General features: G+C 47.3%; 2 protein-coding genes across 3 annotated transcripts; one reads left to right on the top strand and one right to left on the bottom strand.

Moving 5' to 3' along the window:
• Positions 1-719: 719 nt before the first annotated feature.
• On the top strand, positions 720-8901 carry CCDC65 (coiled-coil domain containing 65). The gene is made up of 8 exons (XM_061416267.1): positions 720-1051; positions 1802-1969; positions 4999-5168; positions 6019-6157; positions 6999-7196; positions 7397-7615; positions 8236-8388; positions 8499-8901. The coding sequence occupies exons 1-8, from the start codon at positions 920-922 to the stop codon at positions 8814-8816; spliced, it is 1497 nt and encodes a 498-aa protein (XP_061272251.1). The 5' UTR covers positions 720-919; the 3' UTR covers positions 8817-8901.
• A 613-nt stretch (positions 8902-9514) lies between these two features.
• FKBP11 (FKBP prolyl isomerase 11) lies at positions 9515-13027 on the bottom strand. 2 transcript variants are annotated; one of them, XM_061416270.1, is made up of 6 exons: positions 12757-13020; positions 12520-12585; positions 12062-12149; positions 11716-11749; positions 11302-11372; positions 9515-9753 (listed from the first exon to the last, which is right to left on the bottom strand). In XM_061416270.1, exons 1-6 carry the CDS (start codon positions 12886-12888, stop codon positions 9536-9538), a joined length of 609 nt encoding a protein of 202 aa, XP_061272254.1. In that variant the 5' UTR covers positions 12889-13020; the 3' UTR covers positions 9515-9535. The 2 variants fall into 2 exon arrangements, with proteins under 2 accessions (XP_061272254.1, XP_061272255.1); XM_061416271.1 differs by lacking the exon at positions 12520-12585 and having other exon boundaries at positions 12757-13027.
• Between the last annotated feature and the right edge of the window lie 7263 nt (positions 13028-20290).

Below are 20290 nucleotides of genomic sequence, written 5' to 3'. Positions count from 1 at the left end.
CAACCAGTCCATCCTAAAGGAGATCAGTCCTGGGTGTTCATTAGAAGGACTGATGCTGAGGCTGAAACTCCAATACTTTGGCCACCTCATGCGAAGAGTTGACTCATTGGAAAAGACCCTGATGCTGGGAGGGATTGGGGGCAGGAGGAAAAGGGGACGACAGAGGATGAGATGGCTGGATGGCATCACCGACTCGATGCACATGAGTTTGGGTGAACTCCGGGAGTTGGTAATGGACAGGGAGGCCTGGCGTGCTGCGATTCATGGGTTGCAAAGAGTCGGACACCACTGAGTGACTGAACTGAACTCTTTATGACTAAAGCCACTAAGAACATTCCTGTGACAGTCGTTATATGGATACACTCTCACTTCTCTTAGATTGATATCTAAACGTGAAATTACTGGATCACAAGGTAAATTTATGTTTAACATTTTAAGAAACTGCCAAACTGCCAAAATGGCTCTACCATTTTACCTTTGCCACCAACAGTTTGTGAAGATTCCTGTTTCTCCATATCTCTCAAAAGTTAGTTATTACATATATTTTAACATATGGCCATTACTGAAAAATAATACCCCCAAAAGATTTTTAGAATATTCACTGAGGAGGAAACGACCCTCTCTCAGAAACTGACTGAGGTCCTCCAGCGAGCAGAGGGCGCTCCAAGACGGGGCGCCTTCTCTTAGCTGCTACAGCGCCATCTTAGTGAGATCTCCGTTGCTAGGAGACGGAGAAGCGTCCTTTGGCTTGGGAACCCTGCCACACCGCTCTCCCAAGTTTTCTCTAGCCTGAGGTCTGAGATCTAAGGTCACATTCCCTTGCAGGGGCAGTCCCAGAAGGCTCTTTTCTGGGGACGTTTTCCTCCTGCCCTTTTAATGCTGGCCGTGGCAGGTGGAGGATCCTCGCCTAGATTCAGCTATGTCTAAGAAAGGGAAAAAAGCCAAGGTGCCGTTGTCGGATGAGGAGCAGCTGCTTCTGTTTCAGCAGAAGTTGCTGGCAGAGGAGGAGATGGCCAAGAAGAAAGAGAGGCTCCTGAACCAGTTCTTGAAGGTGATGGGTTTTTGCATTACTCTCTGCCCAACCCCACCCACCCCCTGCCCTGGTCCTGTCACCTTGACCCTGTCTTTGTGGCAGCCTCATTTTCATGGTAGCCTCCCCTCCCCCTGGAAATCTTAAGACCCAGATAGACTTAGATTTCAGCAATATTGTATGGGGGAAGGAGCAGTTCTCTGTGAAGCATGGAGGTAGGGAGATGGCATAGAGCTGGACAATCACTACTGAGCCCCAGAACTGGGATAGTAGGTGCTATCATCTGTCTGAGCCATCTGAAAGTCTGATATTCTCCCTCGAGATGAGCCATTACAAACAATGTCCTGCTCTGATGCCTCCATCCAGAAGGAAACTCACCATAGCCCTCCCTAAAATGCCACTGGGCAGATCCTGTCTTACTTAAGACCCTCCCAAAACAAGAGTAAAAACTCCTGAATGTTAGCCATCGGGTCCCTCAGAAAAGACAAAGGGTAAGATGTTAGTTGACAAACTAAGTTTGATCTTGTTTGTTGTACTGTATCAGGGCTTTTAGCCCTGACCTCTGGAGTTGTTGTTGTTGTTCAGTGGCTAAGTCATATCTGATTCTTTGCAACCCCATGGACTGTAGCACTCCAGGCTCCTGTGTCCTCTATTATCTCCCAGAGTTTGCTCAAATTCATTTGTCCATTGAATCAGTGATGCTATCTAACCATCTCACCATTTGACCTCTGGTGTGTATGTGGGGCGGGATATATTTATTCCTTCCCACAGGACAAGCTGGCCAAGGAGGAGCACAACAGTGCTCTGAACCTTAATAAGATTAACACACAGTGGAGAACGGTCCTTCGGGAAGTCAAGACAAGAGAGCTTCATAAGGACATTGAGATCCTCAGCCAAACATTTGAACGAGTGGTGGACTGCAAGGACAGTGTCATCAAGGCAAGCTCTCTTCCCAAAGAAACCCTTGATTATGACTGCCTTTGATCTCTTAATAGAATGGGCCTAGTGAATTAATTCATGTTAAAGCGCTCCCAAGACACATGCTGTGATGCTGCTAGGCTATCGTTCATTTCACTGAAGTGAAAAATAGAATACTGAGCTGTCATCCCTCCCCTTCTGTTAGAGGAGCCATTCTCCTTGATCATCTACTGCCTCAAACCAGTACTATACAGTATTAGAGTTGAAAGGCAGAGTAGATATCACCCAATGACTTGAACTTAGTCCTAAACTTTCATTTCAATGTGAGAAGGCTTAGTTCCAGAGAGAAGCAGTTTGCCCAAGGTCACACAGCTAGTCAGTGAGAGAGCTGTGACTATAGCACGGATTTCTTGATTCCCACTCCAGTGCTTTATGCAACCAATTCCATGTGGCCTCTTGGATTCAACTTCAGTGGCCCTGGATGAGGTTGTGAAGATCTCCATCGGTAAGAGCGGTTCTGGATCTCTAACCAATTCAATCAGCTAACTTTATGCCCTTGGGAGGTTCTTGAGTTGAGTACATACCATCTTTTTCTGCAAGGGATTTTTTTCTCTTGAATTTCAAGTCCCTATATTTAGGATCCCTCAATATCTGTTCCTGTTTGTTGCACTGTTCTTACAACTGAACTCATGAGTTCCTCCTCTCTCCAGTCCCCTTTCCCATACTCCACAATCTGGTCTTCCTCATACTCTCTGTTTGGGTGGCTGGTGCCATTCACCATCACCCAACCCGGGAATCTGGGAATCATTCTAGCTTTGGCCTCCATCCCTGACTTCTGGTACTAAGTCTTATGTAAGTCTTCTGCTTGAATAAGTCACACCCTGCTCTTTCCCACTATCCTGCAGTAGTTGAGACCTGGGTATTATCTCTATTGCAATAACTTCTTATCTTCCAGTGTTTGATTGTCTACACAATGACCAGGATTATCTTTCTGAAACAAAAATCTGTTCCTGTTACTCCACTGTGTAAATCTCCTTAGTGGCTCCATAAATAATGGCTCCCTTCCTCCACAGAAGGAACAGCAAAGCCTTTCATGATCTGGCCTCTACCTGCACCTTTCATAGAGCCAGCCTTCTTTCCTGTGGCTTTGCACATGCTGTTCCCTCTGTCTGGAATTCTCTTTTCCTTATCTCCTCATTGTTCCTGGCAAATTCTTACTCCTCCTCCAAGAGTGACACAAATGACATCTCTACTATGAAGCCAATCATCAACCTCATAGCATTTTCCATGTTGTGCTGTAACATTTTTTCAAATTTTATAAAATGGGGATTTAATCTGCACCTGTTTTTTGTTTTCTCAGAATTTATTTGTAATTTTCTGTTTATATAACCTTTTCTACTGCAAGACTTCAGACTCCTTTGGAGACAGTGAAAGTCTTTTCATCTCTGAATCCTCAGTATCCAGCACAGTGCTGGTACAGAGCAGATTTAGTACACCTTAGCTGAGTGAGTGAATAGTCTCCGATTATCAGCACCTATTTCATAAGATCTTATCCATACTAAAGTCGCTCAGTCATGTCTGACTCTTTGCGACCCCACGCAATTCTTTGCAACTCCCTGACGGGGCTGTAGCCCGCCAGGCCCCGCTGTCCATGGTATTCTCTAGGCAAGAATAGTGGAATGGGTTGCCATTCTCTACTCCAGGGGATCTTCCCAACCCAGGGATTGAACCTGGGTCTCCTGCATCAGAGGCAGATTCTTTATTGTCTGAGCTACCAGGGAAGCCCCATACTAAACATATAAGTAAAAGCTAGCAATGTGGTAGTTTACAGTGAGTGGATCATCTGGACATTTCGTAAAGGCTTTTTTGCTTTATTCATTTTAATTTGTTTTGCTTTTTTGAATAAGTAGTTCACCCACATTATTCAAAATTCAAAAGATAAAAAAGTTATGTACAGAAAAGTTCCCTCCCACTGGTGCCTTTCAACCACCCAGTGCCCCTCCTGGTAATTTTTGTTGCATGAATAAAGCTTTTTTTTACACAGATGGTAGTATTACATAGTGTTCTGCCTCTTGCCTTTTTCATTTAATAATATATCCTGGGGACTATTCCACATTAGCCCATGCTTCTCATTGTGTTTTACAACTGCATAGTATTCTGTATTGTGGTTTAACATGTTACTTTGTCCTCAGTATTTCCTGTGTTTTGGTAATTCCAACTAGAAGCTTGCAGGTGCTGTGTTCTTTCATAGAAGCTATTGATTAATTCATTGTGGGTTGCAAAATGCTGATTTTCTTTTTTTTAATGCTGATTTTCTAATAGTATCATTCTTTTTTCATTTATTAGTTCAAATACTTCTATAAAGAGATACTTACTATCATTTACCATTCAGTTACCCAGAGGTATAATTTATATAAAAAATGCCTGACTCTTTCTCTTCCCTTTTATAAACCAGTTTTTTTTTTTAAAAATTGGCATCCTCTAATGGGAATTGATTTTTTTTTAAGTATCCTGATAAACTCATAATCAGACACATTTGATATTTTTTAACCCATTGCCATTCTTATCCTTATTGATGTTCACACTGTTGCTTTTTTTTTTTTTTTTGCCAGTGGATGTCTTCTCATTATCTATTATAGCTACATCACAAATCACCTTAAATTAGCGACTTACAACAACAATTTATTTCACTCTCTCTCCGGGTTCTATAGGTTGACTTAGCTTAGCAGGGAGGTTCTCGCCTGGCACCTCTCACACGGTTTTCAGTGAGATGACACTTGGGGGCTTGACTGAGCTGCATGTGTAAGGTGACTGGCATTGATTCTGACTGTCCACTGGGATCTCAGCGGGGCTGTTGACTGGAATGAATGCTTTCACAGGGCCCCTCCACCGGCACTAGCTTCTTACATTCCAAAGCGGGACAACCCGAGATCCCAGAGCCAAAGAATTGGCATTTAGGTACTAGGGAAAATAGGAACTAGCTAGCTGAATACATTTTTTTCTCACCCAGCTGCCATTCAGCCAAAGTGGTAACTCTGTTTCCTACCCAGTCTTTAGCAAAGGACCTGTCGGAAGCCGAGGAGCAGCACGCCCACGCCCTGCGCAGCCACCTGCACAGCATCGACCAGCTCTTGGCCCTGCAGAGATGCCGGCTCAACCTCCTAGAGGAAAATTACAACATGGAGCTAGAGGCCCTAACCAAGGAGTTTGAGACTGAAAGGTGTGGGGGCCTAAGAGGAGCTATGAGGGTGGGGGAGGGTGTTGAGCCCAGGGCCGTATCCAGAGCCTATGTCAAGATGCTACCTGTAAGCAGCCACCCACTTTTAGCAATCAAAATCCTACCCATCTACCTACCTGGAGGATAGCGATAGTATGGGGAAATTAACAAGATGGCACCATTCAGGCCCTCTCGCCCTACCGTCTCATGCCCTCTGCCCCATGTTCTGTAAACAATGATTATGTGATTGCTGAGGTCACTTGTAGCACTGCGCATGCGCATCAGGAGGTACTCGGTTGGTTCCGGACTCCTTTGTGCGGTGTGCCTATATGAGCATCACCTGGAAAAGCCCAGAAGGGTTGTGTGCAGTTATGTTGTGTTATGTTATGTCTATGGGTGCAGCGTCAGCCAGAAGAGAGGCTGTGTTATAGCTGCCATGCCAGCCAGGAGAGAATAAACCTGGCTACAGTTCCTATAGTGTCTGCGTCTTCTTCCAACCTCTTAGCTCTGGGCTTACCTATCCTGGGTTCAGCGAACAGTGTGGACAGTGTGAACAGCAAGAAAATTGGCATCCGGAACAGGATCAGCAATACAGATGGGAAAGAGACTTTTCACTGCAACATTTTGTACTTTATTTTTTTATCATATGAGTATATTTCCTATTCAAAAATCAAACTAATATTATTCATTTTTTCTGGCCCGGCAAAGGACAGAACCTGCGCTCCTTCTATCCTTCTTCAGTACCTACGAGTTTGTACCATTCGTATAGTTTTATTACATTCTGCTTTGCATTGTCATTATTGGTCCTTATGCTTTATGCCTCAGAGCAGGAACAGTATCTTATCTCCTACAGGAAAACAATTATTGACCAACATGAAAAAGAGATTCACTACCTACAAGATGTCTTCATGGCCATGGAGCAGAACTACATAGATTCTGAATATGAAAGCAAGCTGGAGTTCCAGAGCATGTGGGACGATCTGAAAAACAAGGTACCGAGGGAGAGCAGATGGGCAGGAGGTGGGAAAAAGGGAGAAAAAAGTTCTGAAGGTAGTAGAGCTAGAAGAGATCCCTTTAACCAATACAGTCAATAAAATGCCTGTTGCCACTGTAGGTAGACCCCTGCGGCTTTTTGTAATCTTGTGAAAATTGGTGAGGACGAAAGACCATCTGAAATACCAAGAAAATGCATTTTAGAGCTAACACACACCAAGGAGATCCTCTCACTTCAGCCCTGTGATCTGTAGAAGAAGAAATTAAGGTCCAAAGTGGACTTTAATGACCTGCCAAAGTCAGGCTGCTGATCTGTGATCAAGCCAGGGGGGAAGTCCAGTTCTCCTGCCACTTGGCCTCAAGAGCTTCCACCACCTTGGAGGCTGCCAACTTAGCCAGCCTGCAGACCTGGGTTTGGAGGGTAGAGTGCTTTGTTTTCATTTTGGCCTATAATGTTTCATACAAACTTTTATAAGCTTTCTACATTTAAAAATTGGAAGATTTCACAAGAAAATCCAAAACTGCAACTTCCCCTAAACAATTTAAAGATCTGGTAACAGTGGGCCACATTTTCAAATGGGGACGTTCCCATGGAGCTGAGCAGCTGTGCCCTCACCGCCCCCCCCCCCCAATGGGGCATTTCCTTCGGGATTCACCACCGGCCCCACATAGCCCATAGCACTTATTTATATCATCTGCCTGGTCTTTGTAGGCATTTTCACTGGCAACCTCTGCACCATGCTGTGCTACAAACAGTTCAAGAGGGGGAGGTGTTGGTGCCAGAGAAAGGGCGCTAATAGGTTAAGTCCAAACACTGGCTATTTGGGGATCACTTCCCAGAATTTAGAAGAGAAGCACTTTCTAAGACTGCAACTGGAGAACATAGTAGAAGATCTGTGGAGAAGGTTCCAGGATGCACTCAAGAATTACACTGATGCTACAGAGGATCGAAAGATTGCCTTCGAGACTCTCAAGGTGAAGGACGAGAAAAGCTCCAGAGAGATTGAAGCACAGATGAAAAAAATACAGAAACTACAGGTTAGTGCAGCTCACCTGGGCGACTCACTGCTTTAACTGCTCCATTATCCCCTGTTCTTCTTCCCGTTTCCCCTGGGCTTCATCACTGTTTGGGGAGAGATGGTATGCTCTGATTTCAGTCCCCAGAGAGTCCTTCTATCTGTTCTACTGAAGACCCTCACGTAGTCAAGTGTTTCCTCTAATCTACCCTGTTCCTCTAGGATTCCATCATTATTTTTAAAGGCAAGATCCTGGTGCACAGCCGCGAGAGTGAAGAACAGAATCAGGACATTCGTGAAGACAAGGAGTTGGTCCTGGTACAACTGCGAAAACTTAAGGCCCAGAGGACTCAGGCCCGGGGAATAGCACAGGAGAACTTAGTCAAACTCACCCTGGAAAGCAGTGCTACCCTCAAGGCCCTGAGGGAGATTGTTGACAAGGTAACAAAGGGAGAGGGTAGCCAGAACAGAACCAGGGAACCTGGCTCCCTGCAGAGTGAAAGGGGCTGGCAAAACAGAGGGCTTCCCCCAGCTTCCTACCTGAGTGCACACTTGGAATACCTATTTTATTTCATGTTCCCTTGCCTTTCACGTATTATTTCATTTATTTAATATTTATTTCTTTTATTTCTGGGCTGCATTGGGTCTTAGTTGTGGCATGCGAGTTTCTCTCTAGTTCTGGCGCACAGGCTCAGTGGTTGCAGGACACGGGCTCTCTAGTTGAGGCACTCGGGCTTAGTTGTTCCACGGTATGTGGGATCTTAGTTCCCCAACCAGGGGTGGAACCCATGTCCCCTGCACTGGAAGGCAGATCCTTAGCCACTGGACTACCAGGAAGTCCCTCACCTCTCACCTCTTCAATTTAATGAGTTAATAGTGAATGGGTTTTAGAAGAATATAAAATATCTGGAATAGTGCTTGTAAGCCCTTTGTGTTGGATGTATTACTTTTGTATCCCATTTGGCTAAGTAGCTTCCCTGGATTGAAGCAGGGTAACCAACTCCACTATTTCCCCTTCCCAATCCCTTTCCTAATAGAAGGTTTCTGCTTGCTTCCAACAGGGTGAAAAGATTCTTAAACTTGCTGAAATATGTAGGAAATTTGAAACAGAAGAAGAAAAAGTGCTGCCTTTTTATTCATCAGTGTTGACTCCCAAGGAGCAGGAAGAGATAGAGACAATGGACCTAGAGGAGTTTAATGAAGAGCTTGGAAAGGTAAGGTTCCATGGGCCCAAGGCCACCACCTGAGGCTGGGGTGACAGAGCACTGGGCTACACTTGCTGACAGATCCTACCACACACCTTCTCCCTGTAACTCACTCCCAGGTGATAATGGACTACAAAGGGATGGAGAATTTCTGGAAAAGGTACAACAAAGTGAAACTGGAGCAACTGAGCCTTCGGCACAGACGTGCTCAGTTGTTAGAAATCAATGAGAAGCTGCGGGAGATGCTCAGGCAGTACTTGGATGGCATCTCCGTGAGTGATGAAGTGCTGAGCCAGCTCAACCCACTCTTCATCGTCAATCACCGCAGCAACTTACCCCAGCTCCTGCCCATGCCCACAGCCCAGCCAGGTGACAAAAAACCTCCAGCCACTTACAACATCATTGAAGCCGCTCATGTGGTCTCCCACACCCTGTGATACAAGGGGAAAACCTCTTTTCAATTCCCAGAGAATGTTTTGAGAAACCCAAGGACTTTGCTATTAAAAATCACCATGGAGTTTATGAGGTCTCCATATCTTTTCCATGTTGGATTAAACAGTCTACTTAGAGGATATTAGGCATACAGCAGCCCTAGGGAGTAGAGAGGGCTTCCCAGGTGGCACTAGTGGTAAAAAAAAAAAAAAAAAAAAACACCTGCCAATGCAAGAGACGTAAGAGATGCGGGTTCGATCCCTGGGTTGGGAAGACCACCTGGAGGAGGGTACAGCAACCCACTCCAGTATTCTTGCCTGGAGAATCCCCATGGACAGAGGAGCCTAGGGGCTTACAGTCCATGGGGTCACAAAGAGTCTGCCACGACTGAAGCGACCCGGCACACACACAGCACAGGGAGTAGAGAGAGTAGCCAGGCAACTTCCCCAACGCTTACTTCTCAGTGAGGTATTGCTCCTCGGTGTCGGGACACCACGGGAGCCAAAACCCATGCTTTCAGTACCCAGAGATCCTATGGTCCTTGGTGTAAGTTAGGATAGGAAGAGGAGGCCAGGAGAACTGATCCAAAGCCTCCGACCACCCCCTGCCAAGCAGAACCCAACTAAGAATGCCTTTTTCCTCAGCCCTTTATCTCATTCCCACTTACATAGGCAGCCGCAGAAAGTATCAGGTGAAGAATGCAAAGTTTTTAAAAAATTGTTTATTATTTCTTTTTGCTCTTGTTTCGTTTCTCTTCCTTGAGCTTCTTTTTGGAGATTTTAGGACTGCTGGCCTTTCTGTATAGATGATACCCAATGAGGCCCAGGAGGGCTGGCACCATGGCCATGCCTACCAGAGGCAAAATGCCCTTCACCAGCTTCTGCCAGTAGTTGGCTCGGATCAGTGCAATCAGTTCCACATCAAAATGCAGCTCTGCATCCGCTGGAGGCAGAGAGGAGGTGAAGGTTAGAATCCCTGTGCACTGTATCCAGGGCTCAGAATCTGAATGCAAATAGGGAGGGCAGACCACACCGCAGCAACATCTGTGAAGTTGGCAAGATTTAAATGTGGGGCTGAGTTCTCTTAATGCAAGAGGCAGAGGAGGGTTATGAGGCTATTGAGTGATAGTCATGTTTACCCCAAATATACAAGTGTGGCTTGTCTTCACTGACAGGTCTTTGACACAACAGGAGAACCTTTGTGAAAAGTACAGGCGGTTTTCCATTTATGAGTTAGAGAACTTCTGTACTATCTATCTCTAAACAGCCACATGGATAGAATCTTTGCAAGGCTGAAATTAATTGGACTTAAACTAGACTTTTTAAAATGTCACCAACCAGTAAGCACACTCACTGTGATTCTTTAAAAAAAGAAAAAAACAGGTGTTTCAACATGGCTAGAGAGGCAGGATGTGGTTTAAGACGTTCGGAATGGAGAAATGAACAGGAGTGAGATGGGGGAGAATGTAAACAAGCAGTGCTGGAGATGAGGAGGCAACAGAGCTTTGGGTAAAAGAATTTCTCTTTAGTCCCCTGACCCTCTGTCTGGGTCTACCTCTAAGCTAAAACTTAGGATAAGAATTTTTATCCCAGTACAACTCATTTTAGCTAATGGAACATTTCTTATAACCAAAAGCAAGAGATCTGCGTCTCGGAAAATCTGTTTAGGCTCAGGCCTTAAAAAATAGGTATTAGCAGTGACCTGTGAGGGCTTGGCTTTTTTTAAGTTTGGGGTTTTTTTTTTTTATGTGGACCATTTTTAAAGTCTTTATTGAATTTGTTACAATATTACTTCTGTTTTGTTTTGGTTTTTTGGCCCAGAGACATGGAACTTACACCCCCAGCATTGGAAGAGGAAGTGTTAACTAGAACCCCAGGGAGGCCCCCAGGCTTGGCTTTTAAATGTTTTTATTTTGTTTTGAATTATTTGACTGTGACCATTTTCACCAGCTCTTCTCTAGTGGAGGCTGAAAGGAACTGTGGAGATGTGGTGAGGAGCCATGCCGGCTGCACAAATGACAGTCTGGAGTTGTAGGGAAAGCACAGGAAAGCAGCCCAGAGCTCTCAGAGAGGTGGCACAGGCAGCAGACTCGTGTGGCTCAAGCAAGGGTTGCCTCCCTAGAAAGTGGCCGGCTGCCAGAGGACAAGCCAGGTGGCTTTAACAGGTTATATGTCTCTAGTGCCTGCTGGTGATCTGAGGGGGAAAAAGGAGGCCCTGCAGAAGGAGGCATCAGCCAGTCCTACACCATTTAGCAAACTGGGTTTCGACCTTCTCAGGCTTCAAAGTGCATAGCTCCTTGTAGCTCCTAGGGACTGTTTCTTTTTTGTTTGTTTGTGGCTTTGCTCTCTGGCATGTGGGATCTTAGTTCCCCGACCAGGGCTCACACCTGCACTCTCTGAGTTGGAAGCACAGAGTCCTAACCTCTGGATCGCCAGGGAAATCCCAGGGACTGGGTATCTCGAGAGCCAGAGAGCCGCCTCATCAGATTACCTGGGATAGATGGTGGAAATCCCCGTTTTCCATAGGCCAGGTGAGAAGGGATGATTACCCTTCGCTTCTCTCTAAGGAAAGGAATGTGAGTCATAGCCAGGGGTAGAACCAGGTGGGCCAACCACCTCAGTCCATCTGAAGTCCCACCAACAAAACCCTCTGAATATTCACACTCAAAACAAGAACTTTCCCACCTGAGCACCAAACAGGTTGACTGGCCAAGGTGTCTCAATTCCACCAACAGAACCCCCAGCCAGAAAAAGCCTGAGGCTTCATCCAGAGCCTCCATGCCCAGAGACCAGGGCCTACCCAGTACAAAGCCAGAGCCCATTCTCCTGCCTCCTCTAGGAGCAGAGACGGCCTCCACCCATGCAGAAGGGGTACACCCAAGCCCACCCCTGCCCAGATACTCACCCCACACACATGTCTAGAAGGCTCTGCTCCAGACCTTGAGGAAGACACAAATGAATAGGAAGCTATCTACATTCCCCAAATCCTGGGAGAGGAAGATCAAATATTCCCCATGACCCTCAGTTGAGCTCCCCACTTCTGGAATCTCTGGCTTCCAATGTGGTATGCGGCAAGAGGAGTACTAGGAGTGGGATTTGAACCTCCGGAGGTGAGTGGTAGAACCCTGGGTGGGGGTGGGGGTTGGGTTGGGTTGGGGTGGGGAGGGCATTTCCAAGGTAGCTGAGAGGTTAAAGAAACTAAGAATGGGCTTAGGTTGGGAAGAAATGGAATGGGAGTGCAGCTCACGTACCTGGTATCACCTGCTTTTGGCCAAGTTCTATAACCAGAGGGTCTCTGGTCAGAGACGTGTCAAAGATGCGTCCATCTACCAGGCTGCCCTGGGGGTGGGAGGGAGAGCACCTAGAGCGCCCACCTATACCGCTCCCTCCCAGCAGGGTGCGCACACACCTGGCCTCGGCCCGCAACCCCTAGCAGCTGCAGTCTAACGTTCCCTTTCGGGCAGAAAGGAACAGGAAACCCCAAAAGGGCTGGCACTTCTCGGAGATCCCTCCACCCTTCACTTCACTGCGGAAGAGCAGGGAAGAGGAAAGGGTAGGGAAGAGGTACGCCCCTCCCCCTCGCCACGTGCCGGAGGACCCCAGAGCTGGAGTTACTCCCTGACCGCTTGCCACGTGTCCAAGCCAAAGCTGACGTGTTTCAGTGGGGCGCCGCCCCCGGGGCCCCGCCGCTGCCCCCCAGGCCCCTCACCGAGTAGTGTATGTGAAGCGTGTCTCCAAAGGTAGCAGGCTCAGCACACGGCTCGGGGGGCTCCACCTATGATCGCACTACACGAGTCAGGGAGGTTCCTGCCCCTCGACGCGTCACCCCCAATTCGGTGTTTGCACTCCCTCCTCCCCGCTCCCAGGATCCTTTAGACCCCGACCTTCCCCGCAACCTGGCCCGACCTCCATCCACAGCGCCTACCCGGGATTCTCCCCTCCTCACCAGAGTCTCCACTTGGAGGGTCCGGACGGGACTTTCGGTTTCGGACCCAGCCTCCGCCTGACACACCGCCCCCCTGAGCAGCAGCAGCAGCAGCAGCAGTCGGAGCGGGAGAAGTGAGGGGCGCAGAGTCATAACTGGGTGCGGGCAAGGCTCGGGGCACGCAAGACAAGCCGCTGGATGACAGGGGCTGGGACCGCAGTTCCTTCGGCGCCCAGGCCAGACTGGATGGGACGGGGCGGGTCGCGACGCGCCAGCTCCTCCTCCCGCAGCCCTTCCTCCACCTAGTCCCCACCTCCTGCAGGGAGGAGGCCACGGGAGCTCTCCCGGCCCTCTGAGATCCCGAGGGTGAGACTCCGACCTGTCGGTTAGCCGTTCGTTGGGTCCCACAGCGAGGGGCTGAGTCACATCGTAGCATCCATTTTCGATTACCTATTGTGTTCCAGACACTTGTCTGTAATCCTCAAAACCACCTTGAAAGGTAGACATAATTGTTTCTATTTCACAGATGAGGAACTGGGTGTTCGGGTTAAGTAACTTTAACTTACTCAAGTTAAACTAGCTAGTTTAGCTTAACTAACTAGGTTAAACTAATTTAACTAGCTAGGTGGTGACAGAGGCAGGATTCAACCCTAGGACTACCTGAGTCTAGTCCAGTCCCCTCGCTCCCTGCTCTTTCCTCTGAAGTCTCCTCACACCTATCTTGGCAGGATCTGACTGGCTCACCCCAGCCCAGCAGTTGTCAAAGATGGCAGCCCTCTCCCACATCCAGCCTTTCAGCTTGCATTCCTGGAGGTCATATACCCAAAAGGAGGCAGTGTGCTGTCCCATAACCCCACCCTTAGGGACGTTAGATGAAAAGAGCACTGGGCTGTTTACGGTAAGGAGGGGGTGCATCCCTGGTCTTTTCCTGTGAGAGTACCATTTATTTCCTTTTTCAACAAACCTGTCAAAAGGGCAGCTACATACACCCCTTTTGTTTGTGCAAGGACTTCAGTTTTTAGGAGTTTTTCTATTATTTCAGGTGACCCTACCAATCCCCTTCTGCATGATTCAAGCCCTCACTGCCCACTTAGGCTTTAGGTATCTGGATTCTGCCCATCAGTGAGCTCACAGTCATCGTTTGGGGTCACCTCTTAGGCCTTGTCCTCCTTAACATCTCTCCGGTCCATGATGCCCATGAGCTCTGACTGCCCTCCCAATTTTAGACACAACTTGTGTACTGCAGGCCTCCACCTGGATGTCTGATCAGTACCTCAAATCAACACACACACTACCATACTCATTGCTCTTTCTCCTCCATCCCACCTGTAACAATCTGGATTTTGCACCCAGCGTCCTGTTTCTATTTGTTCTGCTGTCAGCCTTCTCTATGATTCTTCTCTCACTTGCCCCACATCCAACCAGTCTCCTCTGGATTCTCCCTCTACAGCCTCTCCAGCTCTCTTTCCATTCCCATGGCTACCACCCTAATTAATCCTTCATTCTTTCTTTCTTTGGGATTGCTGTGCTGGGGTGTTCTCTCTGGTTGCAGTGAGCAGTGGCTACTCTCTAGTTGTGGAGAACAGCCTTCTCATTGCGGTGGTTTCTCTTATTTTGCGGCATAGGCTCTAGGCTGCTGGGGCTTCAGGAGCTGCAGCTTGAAAGCCCTTAAAGCACAAGCTCACTAGTTGTGGTGCATGGGCTTAGTTGCCCCGAAGCATGTGGAATCTTCCTGGACCAAGGATCTAACCCGTGTCCCCCGAATTGGCAGGCAGATTCTTAACCACTGGACCACCAGGGAAGTCCCTCTTTTGGGTTATCTTTTTTTTCTTTAAAGCCTCCTTCTAGGGGTGATGGAACACTCTATATCTTGATACGGATGTGGGTTACATGGGTATATGCTTATCAAACTGTATGTGTGCACTGTATGCAAATTCTACCTCAAATTTTTTAAAAAGGAAACAAAACCAAACACAAAAAAACTATATTAAAAAAAAACCCCAAAACTATTATTTCCAAGTCTCCCTTCAAGTCTGATGGTCAATAAGACATAATATTGTCCTGGACTTTCAGGGAGGCTGCTTAAAAGGAGCTAATTTAGCTAAGAAATGTGTCATAGTGCCTCACCTCCTCCCCCAGTCTGCTTCCCTTCCTTCTTCCTGTTGCCTGGAATGTAGACAAGATGAACTACACTCTAGCAGCCATGTCAGACCATGAGGTGAGCATGAGGACATAAGCTACATGCGAGAACAGTGATAACTACAGCGCCACCATTCCAAGCCTACACCAGGTACCTTTTAACTGAGGTAGAAATCAACCTCTATCTTGTTAAAACAACAAAGAGTAATAAGCCCTCAGCCTCTTTCTACTCTAGCCCATTCTGTACACTGCGGCTATCTGTTCAGCTTCAGTCATGTTATCTACCTGGCCACTAAAAAGCCTGCGTGGCTCCACATTGCCCAGTGAATTAAATTCAGACAACCTGACATACCAATTGAAAGCTTTCATTATCTGGTCTTAATCTGCCTTTCCAAATTTTGCTTTGATTCCATTAAAATAAAAGCCTTAAAAACAGGAACTTCACTTTTCCCATTTTTATATTCTCATTGCCTAGTATGGTGCCTGACACATTAGATGCTCAATAAATGTTTACATATAAATTGAATCAAATCCTCTTGGCATCATGATGCTCTTGGCGTCAGATGAACCTGCGTTGTTTCCATCTCTGTGCACAGCTCATGCTCTTCCCTCACCTGTCAAGCTCCCTCTAAGCCAAGCTCAAAGATCACCTCCTCTGTGAAGTCCTGATCCCCTTGCTCGAAGTGACTTATTTCTGAACTTCAGGCAGACGCTTGGGGACTTTATTGTATTCTCCCTTGTGTTGTAGTTAGTTGTGTATTCCTGCTCCTTCCTCCCCAAGAGTGACCTCACCAATGGCAAGGACAAGGCTGTGATCATATCTGGAGTCCCTTAGGTGCCAGCTGCACAATACCCTCCATACAACAGATTCTAGACAAATATGCTTTGAGTAAATATACTATTGCAATACTGAGATACCATTAGAGGGAAAACCTAACTATACTAATAGAGAAAACCTCCAAGACAAGCATATATACCTTTAAGTTAAAAAAAACAACTAGACTGATACATGTGGTATGAGCCCTTTGTACTTTAACCCCTTCCCAAATATGGACAGATACATATATTTAGAAAAGGAACTAGAGGATGCACACCAAACAACTGAGGGGGGTTACCTCTGGGAACAGAGTGAGCAGAGGGGAATGAGTATTACATGTTGCTCTGAACATTTATGTAGTATTTGAATCTTTTGCAATAGGAATTATTTGGGTTACAAAGATAAATTGTAAAATTTTGAATGAATGAACGTGATATCCAGCCATCCAAGACGATGTGTGGGAAGTGTTGAAGGAGTTGGGCTAACAGAGCTAAAGGAGCCAAACTGAGAAGCAAAGCGTCCTTGTGTTGTTGTCGTTTCGGCCGTACTGCATTACTTACGGGATTTTAGTTCCCCTACCAGGGATCGAACCTGGGGCCCTGGCAGTAACAGTGCTGAGTCCTAACCAATGGACCACCAGGGAATTCCTGAAAAACATTTCCTGTAATTAGAAAGGTCATGGGTAACTTTGTGCTTAGTCACTCAGTCGTGTCTGACTCTTTGTGACCCCATGGACTGTGGCCCATCAGCTCCGCTGTCCATGGGGATTCTCCAGGAAAGAAAACTGGAGGGGGTTGCCATTTCCTTCTTCAGGGGAACTTCCCAACCCTGGGAACGAACCTAGGTTTTCCACATTGCAGGCAGATTCTTTACTGTCTGAGCCACCAGGGAAGCTCGGGTAATTTTGCAGATCCTATAAGTGGGATTTTTTTTTTTTTTTGAAAGTGGTATTTTTAAACAAGTGAGAAAGGGTATAAAGGCAGAGGGTCAGATATTTGGGGGAAATGAACAAATCAGTTTGGCTAAAGTAAGGGATTTAGCCAGGAGAGTAGACAGAGGTAACTGGAGAGACAAGTAAGAGTTGGTATGGAGAGACTTGAATGGTAGTGAGAACCCACTGAAAGTTTCTGGGCAAAAGGGCCGCACTGAATGCCATGCTGGTGCAGTACTGGAGGTGGAAGGCTACTGTCTTGTCCAGCTCGGAGGCTTTGTTTGGTCATCTGAATGGGAACGGGTGAGAGGGCAACAGCAGAAAAGGGCAAAACTAAGGCAACAGTATCACCCACAGAGGGCAGCACAAGCCCTCTTGGACCCAGGAGAGACCAGGGAGGGAGTTTTCTCCTTAGGTCAAGTTAGGAGCCTGTGTGTGCATGCTCACTCAGTTGTGTCTTGAGTCATGTCTCTGTGACCCCATGGACTGCAGCCCACCAGGCTCCTCTGTCCATAGAATTTTCCAGGCAAGAATACTGGAGTGGCTTTTCATTTTCTATTCCAAGGATCTTCCTGACCCAGGAATCAAACCTGTATGTCCTACGTCTCCTGCACTGGCAGGTGGATTCTTTACCAGTGAGCCATGTGGACAGGCAGAGAAAGGTGACATGGCCTTGGGAAAGGTAGTGGAGACTGGCCCAACCTGACTCAAGGCACAAGTTCATCAGAGGGCCACCCCTGAAGCGGCTTCCACCTTCAAAGGTGTCTGTGAAGGCAAGTAGGAGAAACTACCACATACGCCTGGCTTCCAAGCTTCACGGGGCACCCACCATGCCCAGCTTGGTCAAAGACAATGATGTTGATTGCTTCGTCAAAGCTGAGTGCCTATTATGTGTCAGATAGCAAGCAAGGCACTGCTTTTTAAATGGTTTTAATATGTTTAACAGATTGCCAACAAATAAACACTTAAGTATCTGGGTTCAAAATTGAATGCCATATTTTCAAGACCATGCATACCCAGGCTGACTAGATGTTTTCTTTTTGCATCTGGTTATATGTGCATAACCAGGAATGATATGTTACCCCCGCCACTATCCCCTTTGGCTGTTCTAGCCACAGATGTATCGTGCCATCGATACAAGATCTGGCATAGGCAAAAACAGATTCTCCATCTCCTCTCTTCTACCTAAAGGCAGGACTCCTATATTCAGAACTCAGAAAAAAGCTAGCATCCAAATCCCTGTAGTTCAAAACCCCAAGCTAAGCCCTCCAACCCTTAGAAGGCCTTGTACTCAATTCTGTTCTGGGACAGTTCTCGACAACATGTGGGAGGGAGTGCTGGGTGGACCAGTTCATTCTCAAACCTCCTGCCTGGCCTAGCCTAACTGTTCAGATCTCCTCAGAGACAGCTCTCAATGCACCTGCTTTGAAGGAAGGGTCAGGCAGGAAGCGGGTATGGGCCGCGCTGTCAGCTCTGGGCAGAGATAGCAGAGTTCTGGCTTGTGTGTTGCCCTCTCTACCACATTCAGCTCGGAAGTCAGATCTGCTGCTAAACTAGAGCCCAGATACTCTCTTCCGTGGCTCATGGCCACAGTGACACAAACAAGGAGCCACTTACCTTCAAGCCTTGATGGTGAATAGTTCTGGCCCAAGTCCCTCACTTCCAGGCCTCCACCATGGCCTTTCGGCAGCACTGCGCCCTTTATCAGTCAAGGCTCTGATTTCCTCACACCTAACCCTTTCTTCGGAGGAGGTGATGGCACCCCGCTCCAGTACCCTTGCCTGGAAAATCCCATGGATGGAGGAGCCTGGTGGGCTGCAGTCCATGGGGTTGCTAAGAGTCAGACATGACTGAGCGACTTCACTTTCACTCTTCACTTTCATGCATTGGAGAAGGAAATGGCAACCCACTCCAGTGTTCTTGCCTGGAGAATCCCAGGGACGGGGGAGTCTGGTGGGCTGCTGTCTATGGGGTCACACAGAGTCGGACACGACTGAAATGACTTAGTAGTAGCAACCCTTTCTTCCCTTGCTCAGGAACTCAGGGTCATCCTTACCCTTCCCAGTAATCAAGGCCAGGAAACCTAATTTGAATGAAAAGCTTGCAGAGGAAAAAAGGCACTTGGATTCCATGACTCCCCAGTGGCCAGCTTGACTCTGTAAACCTCCAGTTCCCAGTTTAAAAAAAAAAGTGGGGGGGAGGGGAATTGGACTTTGACCCTTCTATCTCCATGCCCTTCTGAGCTGGAAAAGAGAGTGTTCTTAATATTATGACTGCCTGCACAAAGACACCACTCCCTGCTCCAAGCAGCGGCAAGGGGGTATCCCTTCTACACTCTCACTACCCCCATGTGGTACCTTGTGGTTATCCCAAAGGATTCCAGAGCAGCCTAGGAATAGACTTCCTGGTCTCTCCCTCAGTACCATGGTTTAACTCCACTCAGCACAGGTCTGTAGACACGAAGGTACAGAATAAATACCTGTCCGCTGTCTGCTCTGACCAATCTAAGTACCTGAAACTGGAGACAGTGCAGTGACTTCCCAGAGCTTTCAGACCTTAGGCCTCTAGTCCAAGAAAGTCACACCCACTCACACTTATCCTGCATGTCACTGACTCCATCCCACCTGGCCCGATCAAGGCTTTCCACTAGCTTTCTCTAGGCTCACTTCAGAAGCTCCCTTGCCCAGATTAACCTGGGCCAAGCCATGAATATGGAGCTATTCGTGTTCTGGGAAGATAAGGTTGCTTTTGTCTTAAGAGCTGGATGCTAAACATTCACCTTCCAGGTTAAGTCTCCCTTTCATCTCCCCATGTCCTCCTCCATCCCCCCAAAAGCTAGAAGTTTCAAGCAACTGCCGCAAGAGAGCTCCCCCTCTTTCCTGGCATCCTGGACTGACTACTGAGGGACAGAGGCACTAGACCATCCTCTCCCCAAGTTGTCAGAGGTCCAAAGACCCCCAGTGGCCTGCCATCCAGCTAAAGTCCTCTCCATTACCATTATCTTATGTAGGGCTGTAGCTCTAGAAGTTATCTATTTGTTAGTATACAAATAATGCACTTGGGCAAGTGCTCCTAACTTATCAGCAACCTTGGTCACTAAGCAGGACTTCTGAGGAGCCCAGGAGGAGGAAAGCATCACCTGGTTTTGAGGGTTATGTGGGTAGTGTTCAAAGCTTATGGGGTTGATAAAGCAATGTGTGATTGAAGTAGTTTAAGGGTTCATAAGGGCAGATGCACTGGTCCTTAACCATGATGGATTATTTTAATAGCAAGAGAGGGGCTGAAAAGGAAGATTGCCAGGGGAGGCAGCAGGGAGGTAGCTGAACACAAAGGATAATTTCACACTGGTATTTAGGGCTCTCAAACTTATTACATGCCTATATCCTGTGCCTTTTCCATAACATCGAGTTGGGAAGACCTCTGTCATTAAAGCTTAGTTAAGTGGTGAGAGCGGGGAAGGCCTGCCTGGCTCACTCAGACCTCACCAAGAAAGGGGAGCAGTATCCCTTTCTTTGCCTGAGTAACAGCAGGAGAGGAAAAGAGTAGTGGTGGGAATTGGATGGAAGGACAAGGCTTGTCTTTTTCCTCAAAACATTATCTCTGGATGAGGTCTGGCCTCCTGACAATGGGGAACCGGACACCTAAATCAGAGGTGATGCAGGGCCATG

Source organism: Bos javanicus, chromosome 5, assembly GCF_032452875.1.
Source record: "Bos javanicus breed banteng chromosome 5, ARS-OSU_banteng_1.0, whole genome shotgun sequence".
Classification (NCBI taxonomy): Eukaryota; Metazoa; Chordata; class Mammalia; order Artiodactyla; family Bovidae; genus Bos; species Bos javanicus.
The sequence above is the reverse complement of the archived record's forward strand: the minus strand, read 5'-3'. Positions and strand labels throughout refer to the sequence as shown.